The sequence below is a fragment of the Euprymna scolopes genome, chromosome 1 (assembly GCF_053919585.1).
Source record: "Euprymna scolopes isolate OS-2025 chromosome 1, ASM5391958v1, whole genome shotgun sequence".
In the NCBI taxonomy this organism is placed as follows: domain Eukaryota; kingdom Metazoa; phylum Mollusca; class Cephalopoda; order Sepiida; family Sepiolidae; genus Euprymna; species Euprymna scolopes.
The window spans coordinates 175,203,748-175,222,638 of NC_136482.1; the positions used below are offsets into that span (position 1 = coordinate 175,203,748).

Here is an 18,891-nt window from a genome sequence, read left to right on the forward strand (position 1 = left end):
TGCTATTTAATCACTTTTTATTATTATAATACAAGTCCAAATACTATTACCGATAATAACAATTGAAATTTGTTTCAAATTTGGAAACTGTTTTATCTACTTATGCATAATTAATTTTAATTTTTTTTTATTGATGAAAAACAGCGAAAATAAAACTTTCTTCTTTTTTTTTATCATTCTTTGGTGCAGTTTTTCCTCATTTCTTTCTGCGTTTGGCGTGATGAATGCGATGCAACCAAAGCCTCCTGTAAACCATTATAAGATCGCATCAGTTCCAACAGAACCTGCAGAAAAAAAAAAAAGAAAAGAAATATTGTTTGAAAGATTTAAAATGATTGACTTTATTTTTAACTCATTAATCATTATTATTGTCTGCTCAAATGGGACTTCTTTCTGATCCAGGCATATATACACATGAAAATGCAAAATCTGACCAATCAACAAAGCAATTTTACCGGATCCTTTTTTTTTTTTTTTTTTTTTTTTTGGTTTATTTTTTATTTACGGATTTTACCTTCCTCTTTGTGATTTTCCTGGAACTAACACTTGATTTTTATTTGAGATCATAGATATTTAAGTATTTTATTAAAGTTGCCCACTTTCATTATCAACCAATTTTCTTGATCAGATTTTGTGATTTGACTATATTTTACATCATTTTTAATGCTTCACATCCACAATTTTTATATTTAATATTTTCAGTATCATCTTTTCTACTCTTCAATGAAAGTGCCAATTTTGTAATAAGATGCCTATATTCATGATTTAATTTTCTAAAGACTTTTCAACTCTGATCTACTTGGATTTATACACATCATATTATTGATTTTTTTTTTTTTTTTTTTTTTTTTTTTTTAATTTTTTACCTGTATTTTATTATCAACCATTTTCATTGATCAGATTTTGCTAGTTGACTATATTTGAATTCATGGACACCATTTTCAATATTCTTTGTAGAGTAAGTGATGATGAACGTCCATTTTAACATTTAAAAACAACTTTGTTGATTATCTTCGTTAATAAGAATGTCGAAAAGGAGAAGGTTAGTTGTGTAATGAGCTCATGTGTATTGACAGAGATGGAAATGAAAAGTTAGGTAGTCCTGTGGGAAGAGAAAAGTTCATGCATGTGTGTTGGAATTATGGTCCTGCGATAGACATAATGGATTCTTTGTCTCCTGGGTTCTGTTAAATTTCAAGAAAGAGTTGTTGTCAGTATAGTGTGTTGACAAAGAAAGAGGAAGTTGCTGTATGATTGAATCTTTTTATGAACTTAGTCATGTTCACCACTTGCCTAAGAGGTGGTATCTGATTGGGCAAGCCAAAAGGGAAGTTTACTGCTAGCACCAATCAGCATGGACTTTACAAAGCAAACATATTCAGAGTCTCAGACCGTGATATGTCGCTACTGTTGCTATACCTTCTACAATTTAAATCACTTTTTCAAACAATACAATTTTCAATTTTTATGCCAATTAGCAATTCTATACTTTATTTTGCTAGTTATTTCCATTGCAGAAAATATTTTTGAAGTTCCATGAAATAAGGAAATAATCTTTTGTATTCCATTTTTGAGCAATAAATTTTGTAAGTTTTAATTTGCATCATTTTCCCTCTCACAGATATATATATATATATATATATATATATATATATAAAAGTGAACGTGTCTGTCTGTCTGTGTGTTTGTCTGTCTGTGTACATTTCCCTACGCAATAACTCTGTCAATTTTTAGTCTATAGACTCGAAATTTGAAATACCGGGTACTGAGATTTGGGAAAATCGATGTGACGGGTGTCAGCCAGAAATTTGGCTGTTAAGGGGTCAAATTTCAACGATTTGACCTTTAAGAACTCTACCAAACTCCTCCGACAATTTTGGGTCTAGACACTTGAAATTTTAGATATAGGTTCCTTGAACATGGATCTAACTTAATAAAGTGATTTGAGCCCGAAACAATAAATTTTAAGGGGTCATAATAGGGGTCAAAGTTTTTAAAAAATTAACCATTTTTTTGGTTTTTTTGCTTTTTTTGCACAGCATACACCTCCAAACACCCGAGCAACGCCGGGCACCCCTGCTAGTATGTATATATATATATATATATATATATATATATATATATACACACACACACACACACAGAGGACAAAAAATGTTTCTCTGTAGAGTGTACTCATGCATCTCATTTGGTTCTCAAATAAATAGATAATTTGATTCAAGAACTAATGACATGTTTTCTGTAAAAGAGACCAACACAGGACTTGTCAAAATAATCAAATTTTCTCAAATAACAAAAAAGGGCTTGTTGCAAACCAGATTCAGTTCCTCTCCAGCTTTGACAAGAAATACGGCTGACAATGTTTGATTTGAGTTTACTTATAGGGGCAAGTATTCTTGTGGCAGGTTCTCCTGACAAAACTCCTGTACAGTGAAACTTTAGACCTTGAGGATGGTGTCTAGTAGGGATTTAATTTCTGTAAACTGTGTGTGTGTATTAAAGTGTTGAGGGTTATACCATTTAATCACTTTCTATTATTATAAGTCCAAATACTATTACAGATAATAACAACTGAATTTGATTGAAGAACTAATAATAGGTATCTTGGGTAAAAGGGACTGACACAAGACTTGTCAAGATAATCAACTTTTCTCTAATAAAAAGGGCGGGGGAGGGGCTTGTTGCAAACCAGATTCAGTTCCTCCCCAGCCTTGACTAGAAACACGGATGACAATGTTTGCCCACTAGCCTAATCCACTCATCTAACAAGCAGCCAGTCCTCCAGAACCAACAATATGAAATTAAAAAAAAGCATGAATTTGAGGAAATTCGTTTGTGAATGGCATTCCTTGTTTAGCGTCAATAAAGAGAAATGGTCATGTACAAGAGAACGTCATCAAATTTATGTTTGTTTTATTTATTTATTCATTTATTTTTTTTTCCACAGAATAATAAATATAAAAATGATTTCATAATCTAACAAAATATCAGATGATCATGATTTCAATTTAATCTCCTCTCCCCCATTTTATACTTAGACTCGTTAATTAGCATTCAAGTATATTTCTGGAGACTTTTCATTGTTGCATTACTTTCTGTTTTCTAAACGGTGGTAGCTGATTTGGCGTCCCCGTCCCGATGTTCCAACATATATTTTAACTGAAGAAATTTATTATATTCTTAGACGAATTATTAGTATTATTATTATGCTGCTGCTTATTATTATTATTATTAGTAGTAGTGATAGTAGTAGTAGTAATATTTGTATTATTATAAGTAGTTTGGTATAAAAATGATACTTTTCTGTAAAAAATATATTTATTTACTTTTAAGAATGTTTCAAATAAAAAAATTAACATTTACAAGAAATAAATATTACACATTTATTAAATAAAAGTAGGAATTTTTCACATTGTTCCACTTATTTTCATATAAAATGTTAATAATAAATAATAATCTATCTATATATCTATAAAAGTGAACGTGTCTGTCTGTCTGTGTGTCTGTCTGTCTGTGTATATTTCCCCACGCAATAACTCTGTCAATTTTTAGTCTATAGACTCGAAATTTGAAATACCGGGTACTGAGATTTGGGAAAATCGATGTGACGGGTGTCAGCCAGAAATTTGGCTGTTAAGGGGTCAAATTTCAACGATTTGACCTTTAAGAACTCTACCAAACTCCTCCGACAATTTTGGGTCTAGACACTTGAAATTTTAGATATAGGTTCCTTGAACCTGGATCTAACTTAATAAAGTGATATGAGCCCGAAACTATAAATTTTAAGGGGTCATAATAGGGGTCAAAGTTTTAAAAAATTAACCATTTTTTTTGTTTTTTTTGCACAGCATACACCTCCAAACACCCGAGCAACGCCGGGCACCCCTGCTAGTATATTATATATTATAATACATAATATCTGTTGGAAGTGAATCATCTATCACCGTCTAGAAAACAAGGGACATAATGCAATAATGAAATGTCTTGAGAAATATGACGGAATGCCCGTTAATTTAGCCAACAGAAGATGAAGGTGATAAAGTGAATAACGGCATGAATTGACGACCTGAGCATGCAATTTGAATATAATCAATTCCATTAGCATCATCTTCTCTTATGGACGTTGGAAATCTTCACGTGATTCCTCCTCTACGTATCTGGTTCCTGCTTTCCAGCTGTCTATAATATGTTTGTCTTCAAGTCCAACGTGAACAAGTTTCTGATGAGCCGTTCCACTTAAGTTAAAAAATTTACCGAACTTCCATTACTATCGATTACTATATTGTCCTTTTGACTGCTGTACACTCTTTAACCCTTATCCTTGAGTGGCCTATCGGCCTTGATAAGTGGTGACGCTTATGTAAAAAAAAGAAAAGAAAAAAAAAAAGATCAACACCAATAACAGAATCAGGTCAATCAAAACTAATCACACCATGTTGCTTCATAAGAATTTACGGCGATTTTTTTTTTTTTTTGTTATTAGAACGAAATTCGAAAATCAAAGTATTGAATTTCAAATAAAATCAATGGTATCTACTTAGTTGTCATGTCATAGTAATGAACATATCCAAAAATTAAGGGAAAAAAAACAATGTCGAAAATTAATTATTAATGAAAACAGTTTTCAGAAACACTTAGCAAAAATTGAGTTTTGCTAAATTGGCTTAAGATTTTCAAAGTTTTCAGAAAATATTTACCTTGCTTTTGTTACAATTCAAACTATCTTTTTTTTTTGGTTTTTTCTTTTGCTTTTTTTTTTAGTAAAACTCGATTTTCACTAATTGTTTTCGAAAACTATTTTCATTAATAGTTCATTTTCTACTTTATTGTTTTTCATAATTTTTGGATATGTTCATTATTGTGACATGAAAATTAAGTAGATATCATTGATTTTACATGAAATTCAATATTTCGGCTTTTGAATTTCCCTATCTAATGAAGAAGCACCAAATGTACTTATTAATTCAAACTTTGTAATGACAATAACCTTGGCTTGATGGTTCAAGTCGCATTCTAGCAAAATCATCCTCTGGGATTCTTCATCAAAGCCATTAGCAGAGCAACCATATGAAGAAGATGAAATCCCAATGAAAGGTCGAAACACGTTTTGCTCTTGGTTTGCATTCTCCCTCGTGAATTCACTGCGAATCTATAAAAAAAATGAAAATGAATTACAATTTTTACATTATGGAGGAAGCCGGTTACACCTGCTTTAGGGTTAGTGCCAGTTTAAAAAAATAAATAAATAAAAATAAAAAATAACGTTTTCTCTCATTTTAACTTATTTTCAGCCCAAACAAGGCAAATTGCCACTAAGACATAAGGGGCTGTTATGAATTAGACTTTTTAAGTAGGGAACTGAGCAGCAAGATATCTGTTTACATTACATCTAAATTTCTGCATGTTAGTCCAGTCAGGAAACAGGGAAGGAATTCCAAAGGCTAGCAATTTGAGGAAAGAAATTGTTAGTAGATGCTTTCTGACATATGTAAACCTTTACAGTGAAGGGGTGGGATTTTGCTGATTGTCGAGTTGGTTGGAAGTATTTAAGTTAAGGGAGTGCCCGTGCTGCAAGCAAGTTCATTGGAGCACATTCCATTTGAAATATTTGTAAAACAAGCAACATTGCAGTGATTGGACTGAGCATGGAGCTTGGTTGATAATACAGGACTTATTATATTTGAGACTTATATTTCTAGGTGCTTGTTTACATTGCTGATCTTTTAAATCAACAAATTTCAGGTGAAAACATTATTACGTACTTGCATGTTATGACGAACTTAGTATAAATTACAAAAATTATGAAAAATGATCCAGTAGATATGCTAGATGTATTTTTAACAAAAAATCATCCACAATTACGTTCTGTTTAAAAATAGTGGATGCTTAATTTAAGTCAAAGGAGGTAAGTCAGTTTGTCATACTGAATTGGTCGCACAACTTTTCCATATTAAAACATACGATAAAACTCGATAATTAGATAAATTCAATTTTTACTTTTAATTGTTTTCTATTGAATCATTTTTCGTAATTTTTCGAATTTATACTAATTGTGCCATAACATGTAAGTCTGTGGAAAAAAATGTTTTCACCTAAAATGCGTTGGTCCAACTTGATACACAAATATCACCACTTGCTATGGGAAGTCTGGAATGTTCTTCATGATTTGGGAAAAGGAAGATTCTATGGCCTACGCTCACTTCTATTCTATAGATTGCCACATTATGTTAAGGGTCTCCATCTTATCCTCGTGCTATACATTAGTGTGGTAGGAAGGTGATGCTTCATGGGATTGCGTATTGTGGCATCATATGCAAGAGCTGAACCAATCTCAACTACTCCGTTCCACCTTTAAGACATAAATGTTTGTTACTTACAAGACCCCACACAAGCAAGGTTTAAGTATATAAAAATATCAAATGAAATCAACTTTATTGACAACCCCCCCCCCAAAAAAAAAAAACAGCAAAGTGTAACAAGCCATGTAAACAGACAGAAGAAAATTAGGTGCTTATTTAGACTTATTCAGGAAAACAAAAATAAAGAAAAACATTTATGGTGTACCTACTTGCCATAGCATGAAGATGTAATATTCCAAAAATCACATAAATTGATCAAGTAGTTTGTTTTTTTTATCTAAGAAAATTCATTTTTATCAGATATTGATGAGCCTTGGCTTCTGGAAAGGTTGTTAAGGGGAGCTAACCAGGGATGAATTTCGAATTCAATGAAATATCACGACTGCTTTCTCTCATATTGAGCAAGTTATAAAATTTGATTTTCTTAAATAAAAAAACAAAATTACTTGATGAAATTATGTGAATTTTGGAATATACCATCTTTGTTCCGTGACAAGTATGTACATCATAAAGATTTTTCTGCATTTTCTTTGCTTAAAATTTTCATTGTAAATGCAACTCTACATAAGCACTGATATTGTTTCTATAGACAGTGTGAATGTTTGTTCAGGGCCACTTCGACTCTGGACAATGAATACCATGGTTCATGTGAAATATTTTTCTCTCAATTTAGAGAAATAAAAGATGTTCAATTATGGTAATGAAACCCAGGATTGAACCAGAGATCTTTAGATGTGTTTGGTCAAGTACTTCCTTTCACCAGCAACAGTGACAACATTCACTCGTAATATCGAACAATATGGCATCCAAAACAAAACTGACTCTTGAGCAAAAATCTGTCTCCTATTTGAATATTTTGGATTCCTAACCGTGCCTATTTCGCATAATCAAATGGTTCTAGGTTCATACCCACATGTGACTACTGTTTCTCTGCAGCAGGCACATGCTAATTGTGGTTGCATAATCCTCAGTCTCTCTGCACCATCATCACAAGAAATAATAAAAAGATTGAAAGCCTAGAATTTTTGTGGACACACAGAAGACAAAAAAAAAAGAGGGTCAGTTCAAGACTATGCTATAAGACTTAGAAGCAGAACAACAGCAAGATGTCACAACGGCATATGCTCGAAACTGAGGTGATAATGGAGTATAACAATTCATGTATATTGTAGATATTAATTTCTCATTACTTTGTCTATTGCCAATTTTTTATAACGTGTTTTAATTATATTATGTAAATAAACATATGAAAATTTTTTTTTTTTTTTCGCTTTGAAGGTGAAATGATCTTACCGAGTCAGTCTGCCTGGCTGAGTAAAGCTGAAGTGAAGGATTTTGCAAATCCATTTTCGATAATGATTTGACCAAATCTCTTAGCTGTTGTGTCGTTGAATGAAGTCTGGTCTGGAAACACAAAAAAGTTTTCAATTGTGCAAGCAAAAAAAAAAAAACAAACAACCAAAATGTTTAAACTATATCAACACATGCAGAATAATATTTCACAAATAAATGATAAATCTGAGTAAAAATTCTGCTAAACAAAGTTACAGAGTCTGAAAGTATAAAGTCTGATTTCGACTCCAACTCCTAAAATTTCCAAATATTCAAATCCTGATTTTAAAATCTTCCAATATTCAGACTAATTGTTGATTCTTTGGAGATTAAAAAATCCAACTTTGACTTCTAGCATTTTTTTATGAGTTTGACTCTTTCCCAAATCTCTGACTTCAAATCCATAAATCATGCTAATAAGTTGACCAGTTTATTGCTGGTACAGATAGTTGAACGTCAGTGGCTACTGGTATGGATAGCTGGGCGTCAGTGGGCACTGGAAACAGGTAGTCGGACGAGTAGGCACTGAAGCGGGTAGCTGGAAGTGCAGGAGTAAGCTGGAGTTGCTGGGAGATGTATGAGTAAGTTGAAGATGTTGCTGGAGTTGCTGTAAGCTGCAGGAGTAAGCTGGAGTCATTGAAAGTGAACCGTATTCAAAGCAGGTTCAGGAACTCAGGACCAGAAGTAGCAGTAGAGTGTCAATTTGACTCTTGTTAAGATGGAAGTTTTCCTAGCCCCTGAGCTGAACTGAACATTTGCTGTGAAAACCGCTAGCTTTATAGAGAGCTATTCATGATACAGGCTCCACGACCAGTGATGGTGTTGCTAAACTAGACTACAATTAATTTCACGCCATATTACTTAGTTAAGTATCTTTCATGTTTATTAACTGTATTTATTTTAATCTAGGTTCGAAATGATAGTCCTTTGTTTTTGTTTAGTTTGTGAAAGATGAAGTTTTAATGCTTTCTCTTTGTTGTTTGAAAACATTCTTTGCTATATTTAGCACATGCGGTTGTGACATATTTCCAGGAGTGTTTGGTTTCATGTCTGTCTCTGCCAATTTGCATGTTTTCTTTACAAAATGGGAGAGTGATGAGCTGGATAACCACAACATTTTTACTGAAATAATGCACACTGAAAGTAAAATGTTTGATGATTTTTTTTTTTTTTTTTTTTTTAGAGATATAAATTTAATAAATGGAAAAAAAAAAATTGAATATTAGCATTGTTTTCAGATTAAAAAGAAACGTTTTATAGTGTGGTCTTCAAACTAAGTAATACCATTTACTTCTGAGGAGTTTCAAAACCGGAAGTCATTTTGATTGGTAAATACACTAAATTGCCCGATTTGCATAATTTTAATATTGCACTCCAAATAAAGTTTTAAGATTGATTTTTTTTTTTTTAAATACCAAATATTTGGCAATTAATTTGGAAAAATGTGTATTTATTCCTTTTTCAACTTTTGCGAATTAAAAAAAAAAAAAAAAAAAAACTAGGTTGCAGACAGAAGGTTCTTCGTTATTGTAGTAAAATTCAAAACTCGAAATATTGAATTTCAAGTGAAACCAATGGTGTCTACTGAATTGTCATGTTGCAGTAATGAAAATAAAAAAATTAAAAAAACAATAAGGTAGAAAATTAATTATTAATGAAAACAGTTTTTGAAGACAATTAGTGAAAATTGAGTTTTTCTAAATTGATCAAAGATTTTCAGTTTGCAGAAAAATATTTACCTCCTTTTTTGTTGAAATAAGAACTCTCCAGTTTCGTTTTTTGCAAAACTCAAATTTTACTAATTGTCTTCGAAAATTATCTATATATTAATAGGATAGTATGTGTGTTATTTATTTTGTGTGTCACGCTTACATCCGAGTGACTGTTGTTTAATTGTTATGGATTTTCACTTCTTGTAATAAATAATTTTACCAAGAATTCTTCATAAATTTTGGTTTTGGTTTGGATTATAGCCAAAGGAACTCAAATTATATATATATATATATATATATATATATATATATATATATGCATATTTTTTTTTCCACAAGTTTTGGTTTTGGTTTCAATTCAAACTGATGCACCCCAGTCATATGGATATATTTTATTTTTTAAATCGCAACTTTATAATATATAAAAATCGATAGAACATTAACTCTATAATAATATATACAAAATCTGCAAGAATTATCGTATTTAAGCATACTTTACAACCAGACTACACTGGGTGTCCTTGCTAGCTTAGATAAATACTTTTGCAGTTTTAACAAAAGAGCTACAATAATATCAGAGCGTTTCCATTTATGTTGAATATCAACAGAATGCCAACGTCAATATATTACATATGAATGAGTCCCCTGTAGAATTTCCACAGGTTCGGCTAGTTTTCATTAATAATTAATTTTCTACCTAATCGTTTTTTGTAATTTTTGGATATGTTTATTACCGTGACTTAATAATTCAGTAGATACTACTGGTTTCACTTTAAATTCAATATTTTAATTTTTGAATTCTGCTAATATAACTAAAAAGAACTATGGAAAATTAGTTGAATCATCAGTTATATTTTGCCATGATGCTATTTTAATATATCCACTTTACAAGACCAGTTTTAAATAGTTGAAGAATGATATTATAGATGAATAGATGTTCACAAATAATGGAGTACTGTTGCTACTCATAGCACTCTATCCTGCCTTGACAAAGTTCAAAACCGACTTTGAAATCTAGTAGGTGATGCTCTTTTCTCATCCCTCCAACCTCTTCCCCACAGTAGAAACGTTATGAGCCTGTCTCTATTCTATCATTATTTTCATGGCAAGTGCTCGTCTGAGCTTCAATCTGTAGTCCCCCTTTTGCCAAACTTTCATTAAAAGCACTCGTCTAGCTGTAACCACTACCAAGAATTTCCCCTAAATCTAAGCACAAATTCCATGAACAAAGCTTCTTTCCAAGAACTGCTTGCCTGTGGAACTCTATTCTGCTGGCCAGCTTCCCAGCTAACTGCAACATGGTCATCTTCAAACCAAATGTAAACAAGCTCTTGATGTCCTGCACTCTAAAATAATCAAATTCTACCTAATTTCCACCACTAACGATCACTACATTGATATCTCAATGTCCTTACACTCATTAACCCTTATCCTCGAGTGGTCTTTGGGCTTTAAGTGATGACTCCATGTGAAAAAAAAATATATGTAAATAAATACTAAACAAATGCTGTCTTGATTGGTTCATGAAGATATTGAGCCACGGTTGGTTTGTCAATCAGAGGGGGTTGATCTTTGCCATTGTCGGATCTTCCACAAACAGATGTCAATCTGAAATAGACAAATTAAACCAATGACATATTTTTTGGTTTTTAATATAAAAAAATATTAATCACAATAAACACATCTGAATTTAACATTATTGTGTAGAATATAAAAAAAAAATTGACATAAAGCTCTCTAGGAATAAAAATGCAGAAGGTGATCATCGCCTCAACCCAACACTTCTAAAAAAATAATTTCACTCAGGAAAACATTTTTAAAATCTATTTTAAGCTTATGAAGAATCATAGTAAGAAATGAGAGGTGGCAGTGTTTAAATGGTTAACGATATGGACTGGCAACCTGGGTGTTCCAAGTTCAAATCCAGCTCGTTCTACAAAATCACTTTTACTTAGGATGTTGGCAACTTTCACGTGATCCCTCCTCTAAGTACTCGATGTCTCTCTAGAAAGAAAATATTTATATGATATGATGATGATTGTAAGGAATATTAATTAAAGTTGAAGAATTTCAAAACTGCTCAGAATATTTAAAGAAAAGACAAAATTAATGGTGAGTGTGCAAGAGAAAATTTAGTGCTTTGTTTATGAGCTTGGTGCTAGCATTCAACTTCCTTTCTGACTTGCCCAATCAGAGGCCCTCTCTCAGGTGATCTGAGCATGTGATAGAAGTAGATAAAAAGGGTTGACACACGGTTTACTCTCTCTTTTCTGACCAAGAGATCAAAGCAGGCTGGCCCTTTTCATAGCACTTTTTCTAACCCCCCAATCTTCTCTGTTGGAGTGCAACCTACCCCCTAGGTTGTAATTAAAAGGCATTGAAAAAATCAGTACACACCTTTTTCTTGTGCGGTCTCATACAGACAAAAAGAAAAGAAAAAAAATGGCTGCCTTTCTAGTTTTATGCTAATCCAACTGATCGCTTTATGCAAATGAGATGCTGCTGATTGTAGTATAAAAGGCTGACTTTTATAGAGACTCAGCGATTTAGGATTTGGTGACAAAAGGAACGAGTCTTGTGAGCAGAGAGTTGTGAGGTTGCAGTTGGACGAAATTAGACAGCAGAATGATGGGAACGGTTTTTTCTTAAAAGTTTTTTTAAAAGGGGGAACTTACATCCCTTACTTCAACACTAGTGTATGGTACACATTCTTCATATATGAAAAATTTTCCTTTTCTTACAAACAGAACATTCATTCAAGTTAATGTGTGTATGGTGGTCACAGAGACAAACGCATACTGATCGTTAGTGGTGGAAATTTGATAGAATTTGATTATTTAAGGGGACAGATCAGCAAAAACTTTTTTACATTGGACTTGAAGATGACTATATTGTAAGCTGAAAAACAGGCCAGCAGAACAGTTTCACAGACAGGCAATTCTAGTAAAGAAGCTTTGTTTATGGAATCTGCGTTTAGATTTAGGCACAGATAGAAAGTGAGGAGAAATTGTTGATAGTAGTTGTAGCTAGACGAATGCTTTTTTGTGAAAGTTTGGCAGGAGGTTACTATAGATTGAAGCTCAGACAAGCATTTGCTATGAAAATTACAATGAAGTCAAGACAGGCTCGCTATGTCTCTTCTGTGGAAAGGAGGTTGCAGCAAGGAGATAAAGACATCACCTTGGTTTCAAAGCTGGTTTTGAATTCTGTGAAGACAGGATAGGATCTCCGAGTAACTCTTGTTCAAATATGGCAACAGTACTTATTTAGAACCTATTTGGCTCTTCTACAGGTACAAGCACATTGACACACCGGTTCTTACCAAATCACCAAAGTTGAGCAACGTTGAGCCTCACCAGTACCAGATGGGTGACCATTTGGGAAGGTGAGGCGCTGTATGTACTGCACGGTAAAATAACAGATTGAGAAACTGGCGCGGTCTATCCTTCTCTCTAGGGTAGATAAGACTCTCTTAAGCCGTGATAGGCACCTCATCTAGTGATGACATCACGATAAAAAATATCCATGATAGCCTCTGGCGAAGCATCGAATATTCAGCTACCGACAAGATTTGAATTACACTGCAAACTCGTGTAGTGAGTTCAATCTCGGCTACGGTCACGCTGGATGGATGGACAGGTAGGGGATTACATCAAGAGTGAAATACTTTCTGGAGTAGTAGAAAGATGATTCAATAAAAAGTTGTTTTAAATGTTAGAATGTGGCTCTATCTTTCTATTTTACAGCCTTTCATAGAAATGGACGCAAGATACTTATTCATTCAGAGTTCAAAATGTAGTAGGTGATGTACTTTTTTCTTTCCTGTAGCCTCTTTCCCACTGAAGAGACGTTGTGAGCCTGCTCTATCATTATTTTCATGGCAAGCGCTCATATGAGCTCTAATCTATGGTTCTTTCATTACCAAACTTTCATAAAAAAACACTCGAATAGCTACAACCACTATTAAGTTTTTCTCACTATCTGTGCCTAAATCTAATTGCAGATTCCATAAACACTGCTTCTTCTCTAGAACTGCCTGCCTATGAAACACTGTTCCATTGGCCTGCTTCCTGGCCAACTATAGTATGGTAGCTTTCAAGTCTAATGTAAACAAGTTCTTGTTGAACCGTCCCCATAAATCAAATTGTACCCAACTTCCACCATTAACGATTACTACACTACCACCTAATATTCATTAACCCTTATCCTCGAATGGCTTTCGAGCCTTGATAAGTTGTGAGTCCCTTGTAAAATAAAAATTAAAAAAAATTAAAATTCTGTGTTCTTCGGGTGAGCATACAGAGTACAATTTAAACAAACTTATTGAGTTGGCTTGGAACTAGCTCTGGATATGAAGAAAATGGTTAGCGTCAATAACTGTGCAGTAAACCTCCAACCCACTGTTCATATCGGCAGCTATTTCCTCACCTGCATCTACACTTGTCGGATTATCATCATGTTCACAAGAATCTCATTAATTACCTGCTCAAGTATTGGATTCCAAGGATGTTCATGTTCAAATGGGATTCTTCATTCAATAGACCAGCAATCAAAATCTCCAACTTATCTGTATCGAATACAGTCGAGTTGTTCCCATCACGCTCGAAAAGATGTAAATTTTTTAGCATTTTGTTCCACATAGACTTTATATAAACCAACTCGTCTTCCTGTTGATGAAGACGCTGCATCAGAGAAAGAACTTCAATATGCATCTCCTGTGATAAAAAAAAAATTGTAAATTTGTATAAATCACTAAATTCATAGTTGTGCAAGCATGTCTAATAGCATTGTGGGTTATTTTTTTTGTTTGTAATAAAATAAACTTCCCAAAATAAGTAAAATTACTTTTTATGTAGTATTTATTATGTATAGACAAAATAAGTAAAATTACTTTTTATGTAGTATTTATTATGTATAGACAAAATAAGTAAAATTACTTTTTATGTAGTATTTATTATGTATAGATAAAATAAGTAAAATTACTTTTTATGTAGTATTTATTATGTATAGACAAAATAAGTAAAATTACTTTTTATGTAGTATTTATTATGTATAGATAAAATAAGTAAAATTACTTTTTATGTAGTATTTATTATGTATAGACAAAATAAGTAAAATTACTTTTTATGTAGTATTTATTATGTATAGATAAAATAAGTAAAATTACTTTTTATGTAGTATTTATTATGTATAGACAAAATAAGTAAAATTACTTTTTATGTAGTATTTATTATGTATAGATAAAATAAGTAAAATTACTTTTTATGTAGTATTTATTATGTATAGACAAAATAAGTAAAATTACTTTTTATGTAGTATTTATTATGTATAGACAAAATAAGTAAAATTACTTTTTATGTAGTATTTATTATGTATAGACAAAATAAGTAAAATTACTTTTTATGTAGTATTTATTATGTATAGACAAAATAAATAAAATTACTTTTTATGTAGTATTTATTATGTATAGATATGTATTGTGCAACTATTATCGTAACACTATTTCATATCCTGGGTGACATCAAACGACTTTGCTAAGGCGATTCAGTTGGTCGAATGATCCTGGGTTTTGGGTTTTCACATTTTGTTAAAAGACCCAGATGGCTCTGGAAATGAGAAACTATTTTCTATTTTTGGAAGATGTCACAGAAATGAGTTCTTCGACAACAATTGGAATCAACAACTGCAACTTGACAAGGAAAGAATTTAAAAACAAAAGCTCGTTGTCAAGTCGTTAATGGAACAAATGCATGTCAGCAAAAAGATTTCTCAAAAGATTTATAACCGATTTTCTTTAGACTGAAAGAGGGAGAGGGAGGTTTGAGAGAGAGAAAGATTTCAGAAGAAAAAAGAAAGGAAAAAGAGATTCAGAAAAAAAAAAATAGAATAGTGAAGGAACTGCCAATCTCAGAGAGAGAGAGGGGGGGGGGGCAAAATTAGAGTTTTCATAAAAACCATTTGTTTAGCAGATAGGAGAGACTCCCTCACTGGCAATCAAACTCTCCGAAAGAGTAAAGTGGAAGCAAAGAGTTTTTCTCATGACCGACTGAGTAGAGAGACAACCAGAGATCATGTCTGGAACTTTTTGCAATGAAAATCAAATTGAGTGGAAAATTCTGCAACAAAAACGTTACTTTACGTTAGTTTTTTCTTAAATTCGAGAGAAAACTTGAATTTAGCTTTTCTTTGCACAAACTGTATCTGCACTTATTTTATGCAATAATTATTTTCATTTACAAGAAAATGATCAAAGTTTTTATTCATTATTGACTGCGTTGATTTGAGAGTGTACTAGTTAATTACAGATTTGGCCTGAGATCTAATGCCCAAACTACAGCTGTGAGAAGCACATATTAGTCATCACCTGGAGCACCTGTGAATGAAGGAGGAACCAGCCACATCTGACAATGAACAGCCAGCTAATGTGTTAAAGATGTTTCCACATAGACTTAGGGTCGTGTACATTTCGTGCACTCTGAACATCAGAACGGTAATTTCCAGTGACCAGTGAATGTCTGGTTACGTTTTGAAAGAGTCCGTCACTAGACAAAGTAAAAGTCTAGCCACTGGGACTTGACGTTAGTGCACTTCTTGCCCATGTGTATGACCTGCTTACCGAGGGATTACATCTATGATCCCATGATGCAGGATCGTGCGACAACCCTTCTCAACAGAAATGGTTATATTATGTTTAGGTATGCATTGGTCACTGATTTGTATGTTACTATTATTCTTAGATGCATTTGTTTTAGTTATATAGAACAAGTTACCTTCATCTTTTTGTTAAAAGAAAACATCTAAAGAGTGGGGAAAATTATTGACAGTGGTTTCAGCTAGACTTTATCGTGGAAGATTGGCGAGGGGGGGGGCAGAGATTGGAGCTCAGACTAGCACTTGTCATGGAAATAACGATAAAACAAAGATAGGCTCGCAACTCATAGCTCATGTCTAATAGTTGAACGTTTAGAATCGTCAACTAGACGGTTGAGTTTCAATTCCAGCTTAAGGCACTTGTCTTTCTAGCTACACTAAAGAGTTGAGAGACAGTCTCTCTGTGAATAATTATATATATATATCTCATGGACCGGAGGATAGAGCTGCCTACTATCAACTAGATGGTTGTAGGTTTGATTCCTAGTTTAGGATGGGTGCTAGTTTAGCCGCTCTGAAGAGCTGTGATACAGCGAAACAATCTGTGGATGATTATTTTGAAGCCCTCCCCCTACTTGGGTAGAGCCTTGTCATAAATGACCTGGCCTACTGCTTGTTTAGTGATATGCGAACCTCTTTGTAAATAGACAAACAAATCGAGCACTTTAGCAATCAAAATGTTTATATAAAACGACATTTAAAGATATTACTTGCAGATGTTGATCCTGTGGGTCGGATGATAGAATTGCCAACAATAAAACTAGATGGTTGTAGGTTTGATTCCTGGTTCAGTATAGGTACTAATCTATCCACACTGAAGAGCTGTGATACAGCGAAACGGTCTGTATGTGTTATATATATGTATACGCACACACCGATGCTCCAGTTGCTGTTGTTGATCATTATATCACTATAAGGTTACTGTAAATATCAACTGATTTGATATAAATTTTCTTGTTTTCATGTTAATTAATAGTTTGTTAGGATTAAATTTCAGATTATAGGGTTAAAGGTGATTTTGGAACTGGATTCAAATTCTTCAAAGATTGTAAGTACAAAACAGCAGTGTGTGTAGATTTGGTTGGTTGTTTTTGTTTTACGGCATATCAACCCTTTTCAGGTTATTTAATGGCGAATCCTGTGATTTTGAAGAACAATTTTTTAATATAGTATATTTGTTTTTTAAGTCGTATTCTATTTAACCCATAGTTGGGACCCTAACAGGTGCTACCACTCCAGGTCAGAGTGGACCTGAGAGCAATGGCAATTAAAGGGTGGCTCCACACTCCCTAAGGCCCGCAAGCTGGGGCTTCACCATCGGATATAGTTTAAGGTCATATCCAGGACCAGTGTGTGTAGAGAGGTGAATAAAGACCTGGTTAGAAATAGAAAAGTTCTGTTTATTTTGTGAGAAGGGAGTAATATGCAATTCAATTTTTTGTGCATATTTTTAAACATTGTGTATAGGGAAGTCTATCAGGCATGTGCAAGAAGTGTTTTAATGTATGGAAGTGAAATTTGGCCAGTAAGGAGTGAGGACATGCGTTGCATGAAGAGATATGCAAGAATGGTACGATGGATGTGTAATGTGAGTTTTAAAGACAGGCTTACTTTTGATGACCTGAGAGAAATATTAAATCTGAACAATATAGGGATATGTGTATAGGAGGCTTCAATAGTATGGCCACATTAAAAGAATGTATAACAGTTCTTGGATCAGTAGATATAGGACAGCTAAGGTAGCAAGTCTATTTCACAATGGAAAGACAAGGCTAATTTGGAAAGAAGTGATAAAAAATGGAGAGTTGGAGGGATAAATAAAGACCTGGCCAGAGATAGGTTAGCTTGGAAGTCAATTTCTAAAAGCTGTGCAACACATGCCAACATGTAAAATATTAATGATGATGAAAAAAAATAAACAACTTATTTGTACCTTTGTGATTTTGTCCTTTAAATTTTGAATCATTAACTGGTTGGGATGAGCCCGGATATCTCTGGTTCCAGAAATTTCCCATAATCCTTCTTCTTGCCATGGTTTGTAGATTTCTCTTAGTTTAGAAAGTTCCTGTTTAAAAATGATGTAGAATATTATGTTTAAATGCTAGAAACCTCATCAACAATTCAATCCGATAAATACTATTAGATCCATCAGAAGTTTTATCTGTTTTTAGAATTTGTGCTGAAACGATGTTCATTGCAAATACATCCAAGGCATCAGAAATTTTAAATGTTTGAATATATTGTCCATGCATATATATTTGCTTTTCTTAGTCGAGTAGAGCTTTTTTATCTTGATATGTTTGTCTTTTCATTGAACATTTATTTTTCAGCTTAATTTTATTACCATATATATATATATATATATATGTATGATGTGAAAAGGAAGCGAAAGACCGGAGGCTCGACGTTTCTCACAAATTATGCGGGCTTTTTCAAGAGGTGTGGTCACGTCGGACTGTAGCCATTTTAAAATTCATATATATATATATAAGAACAAGTAGTTAATAAAACATGTTAAAAAACACTTTGAAAAAGAGTTAAAACATATTTAATTTTAAAAAAGGAAGTAAAAAATAAGTGGATAGTCCTTAATATATATATATATATATATATATATATATATAATTATTAAAATAATAATTTTAATACACTAGCATTTCATCCTTTCGGGAATCATCAGAGTGACGTGATTACTACCGGTCAGGAGATTCAAACCCGGCCACAAAGCCATCTTTGACTCCCTTAGCAAGAAACTGACCTCAAGGCCAATCTCAACTGCAAGAAATATCGTTGAAATTTTAACATTTAATTTTTAAATATCATAACATACGTCCATA

The 18,891-nt window shown here is 32.9% G+C and overlaps 1 protein-coding gene across 2 annotated transcripts in view; it reads right to left on the reverse strand.

The window, feature by feature from the left end:
* The window catches only part of LOC145277637 (uncharacterized), a 225,032-nt gene continuing 206,141 nt past the window's right edge, over nucleotides 1–18,891 (reverse strand). For both annotated transcript variants that reach the window (XM_080129219.1, XM_080129229.1), the window contains 6 exons: nucleotides 17,988–18,119; nucleotides 13,886–14,118; nucleotides 10,906–11,011; nucleotides 7,653–7,763; nucleotides 4,988–5,149; nucleotides 1–284 (listed from right to left, as the gene is read on the reverse strand). In XM_080129219.1, the coding sequence (XP_079985345.1) occupies nucleotides 174–284; nucleotides 4,988–5,149; nucleotides 7,653–7,763; nucleotides 10,906–11,011; nucleotides 13,886–14,118; nucleotides 17,988–18,119 (855 nt within the window). In that variant the 3' untranslated portion in view covers nucleotides 1–173. The remainder of the gene's footprint in view (nucleotides 285–4,987; nucleotides 5,150–7,652; nucleotides 7,764–10,905; nucleotides 11,012–13,885; nucleotides 14,119–17,987; nucleotides 18,120–18,891) is intronic.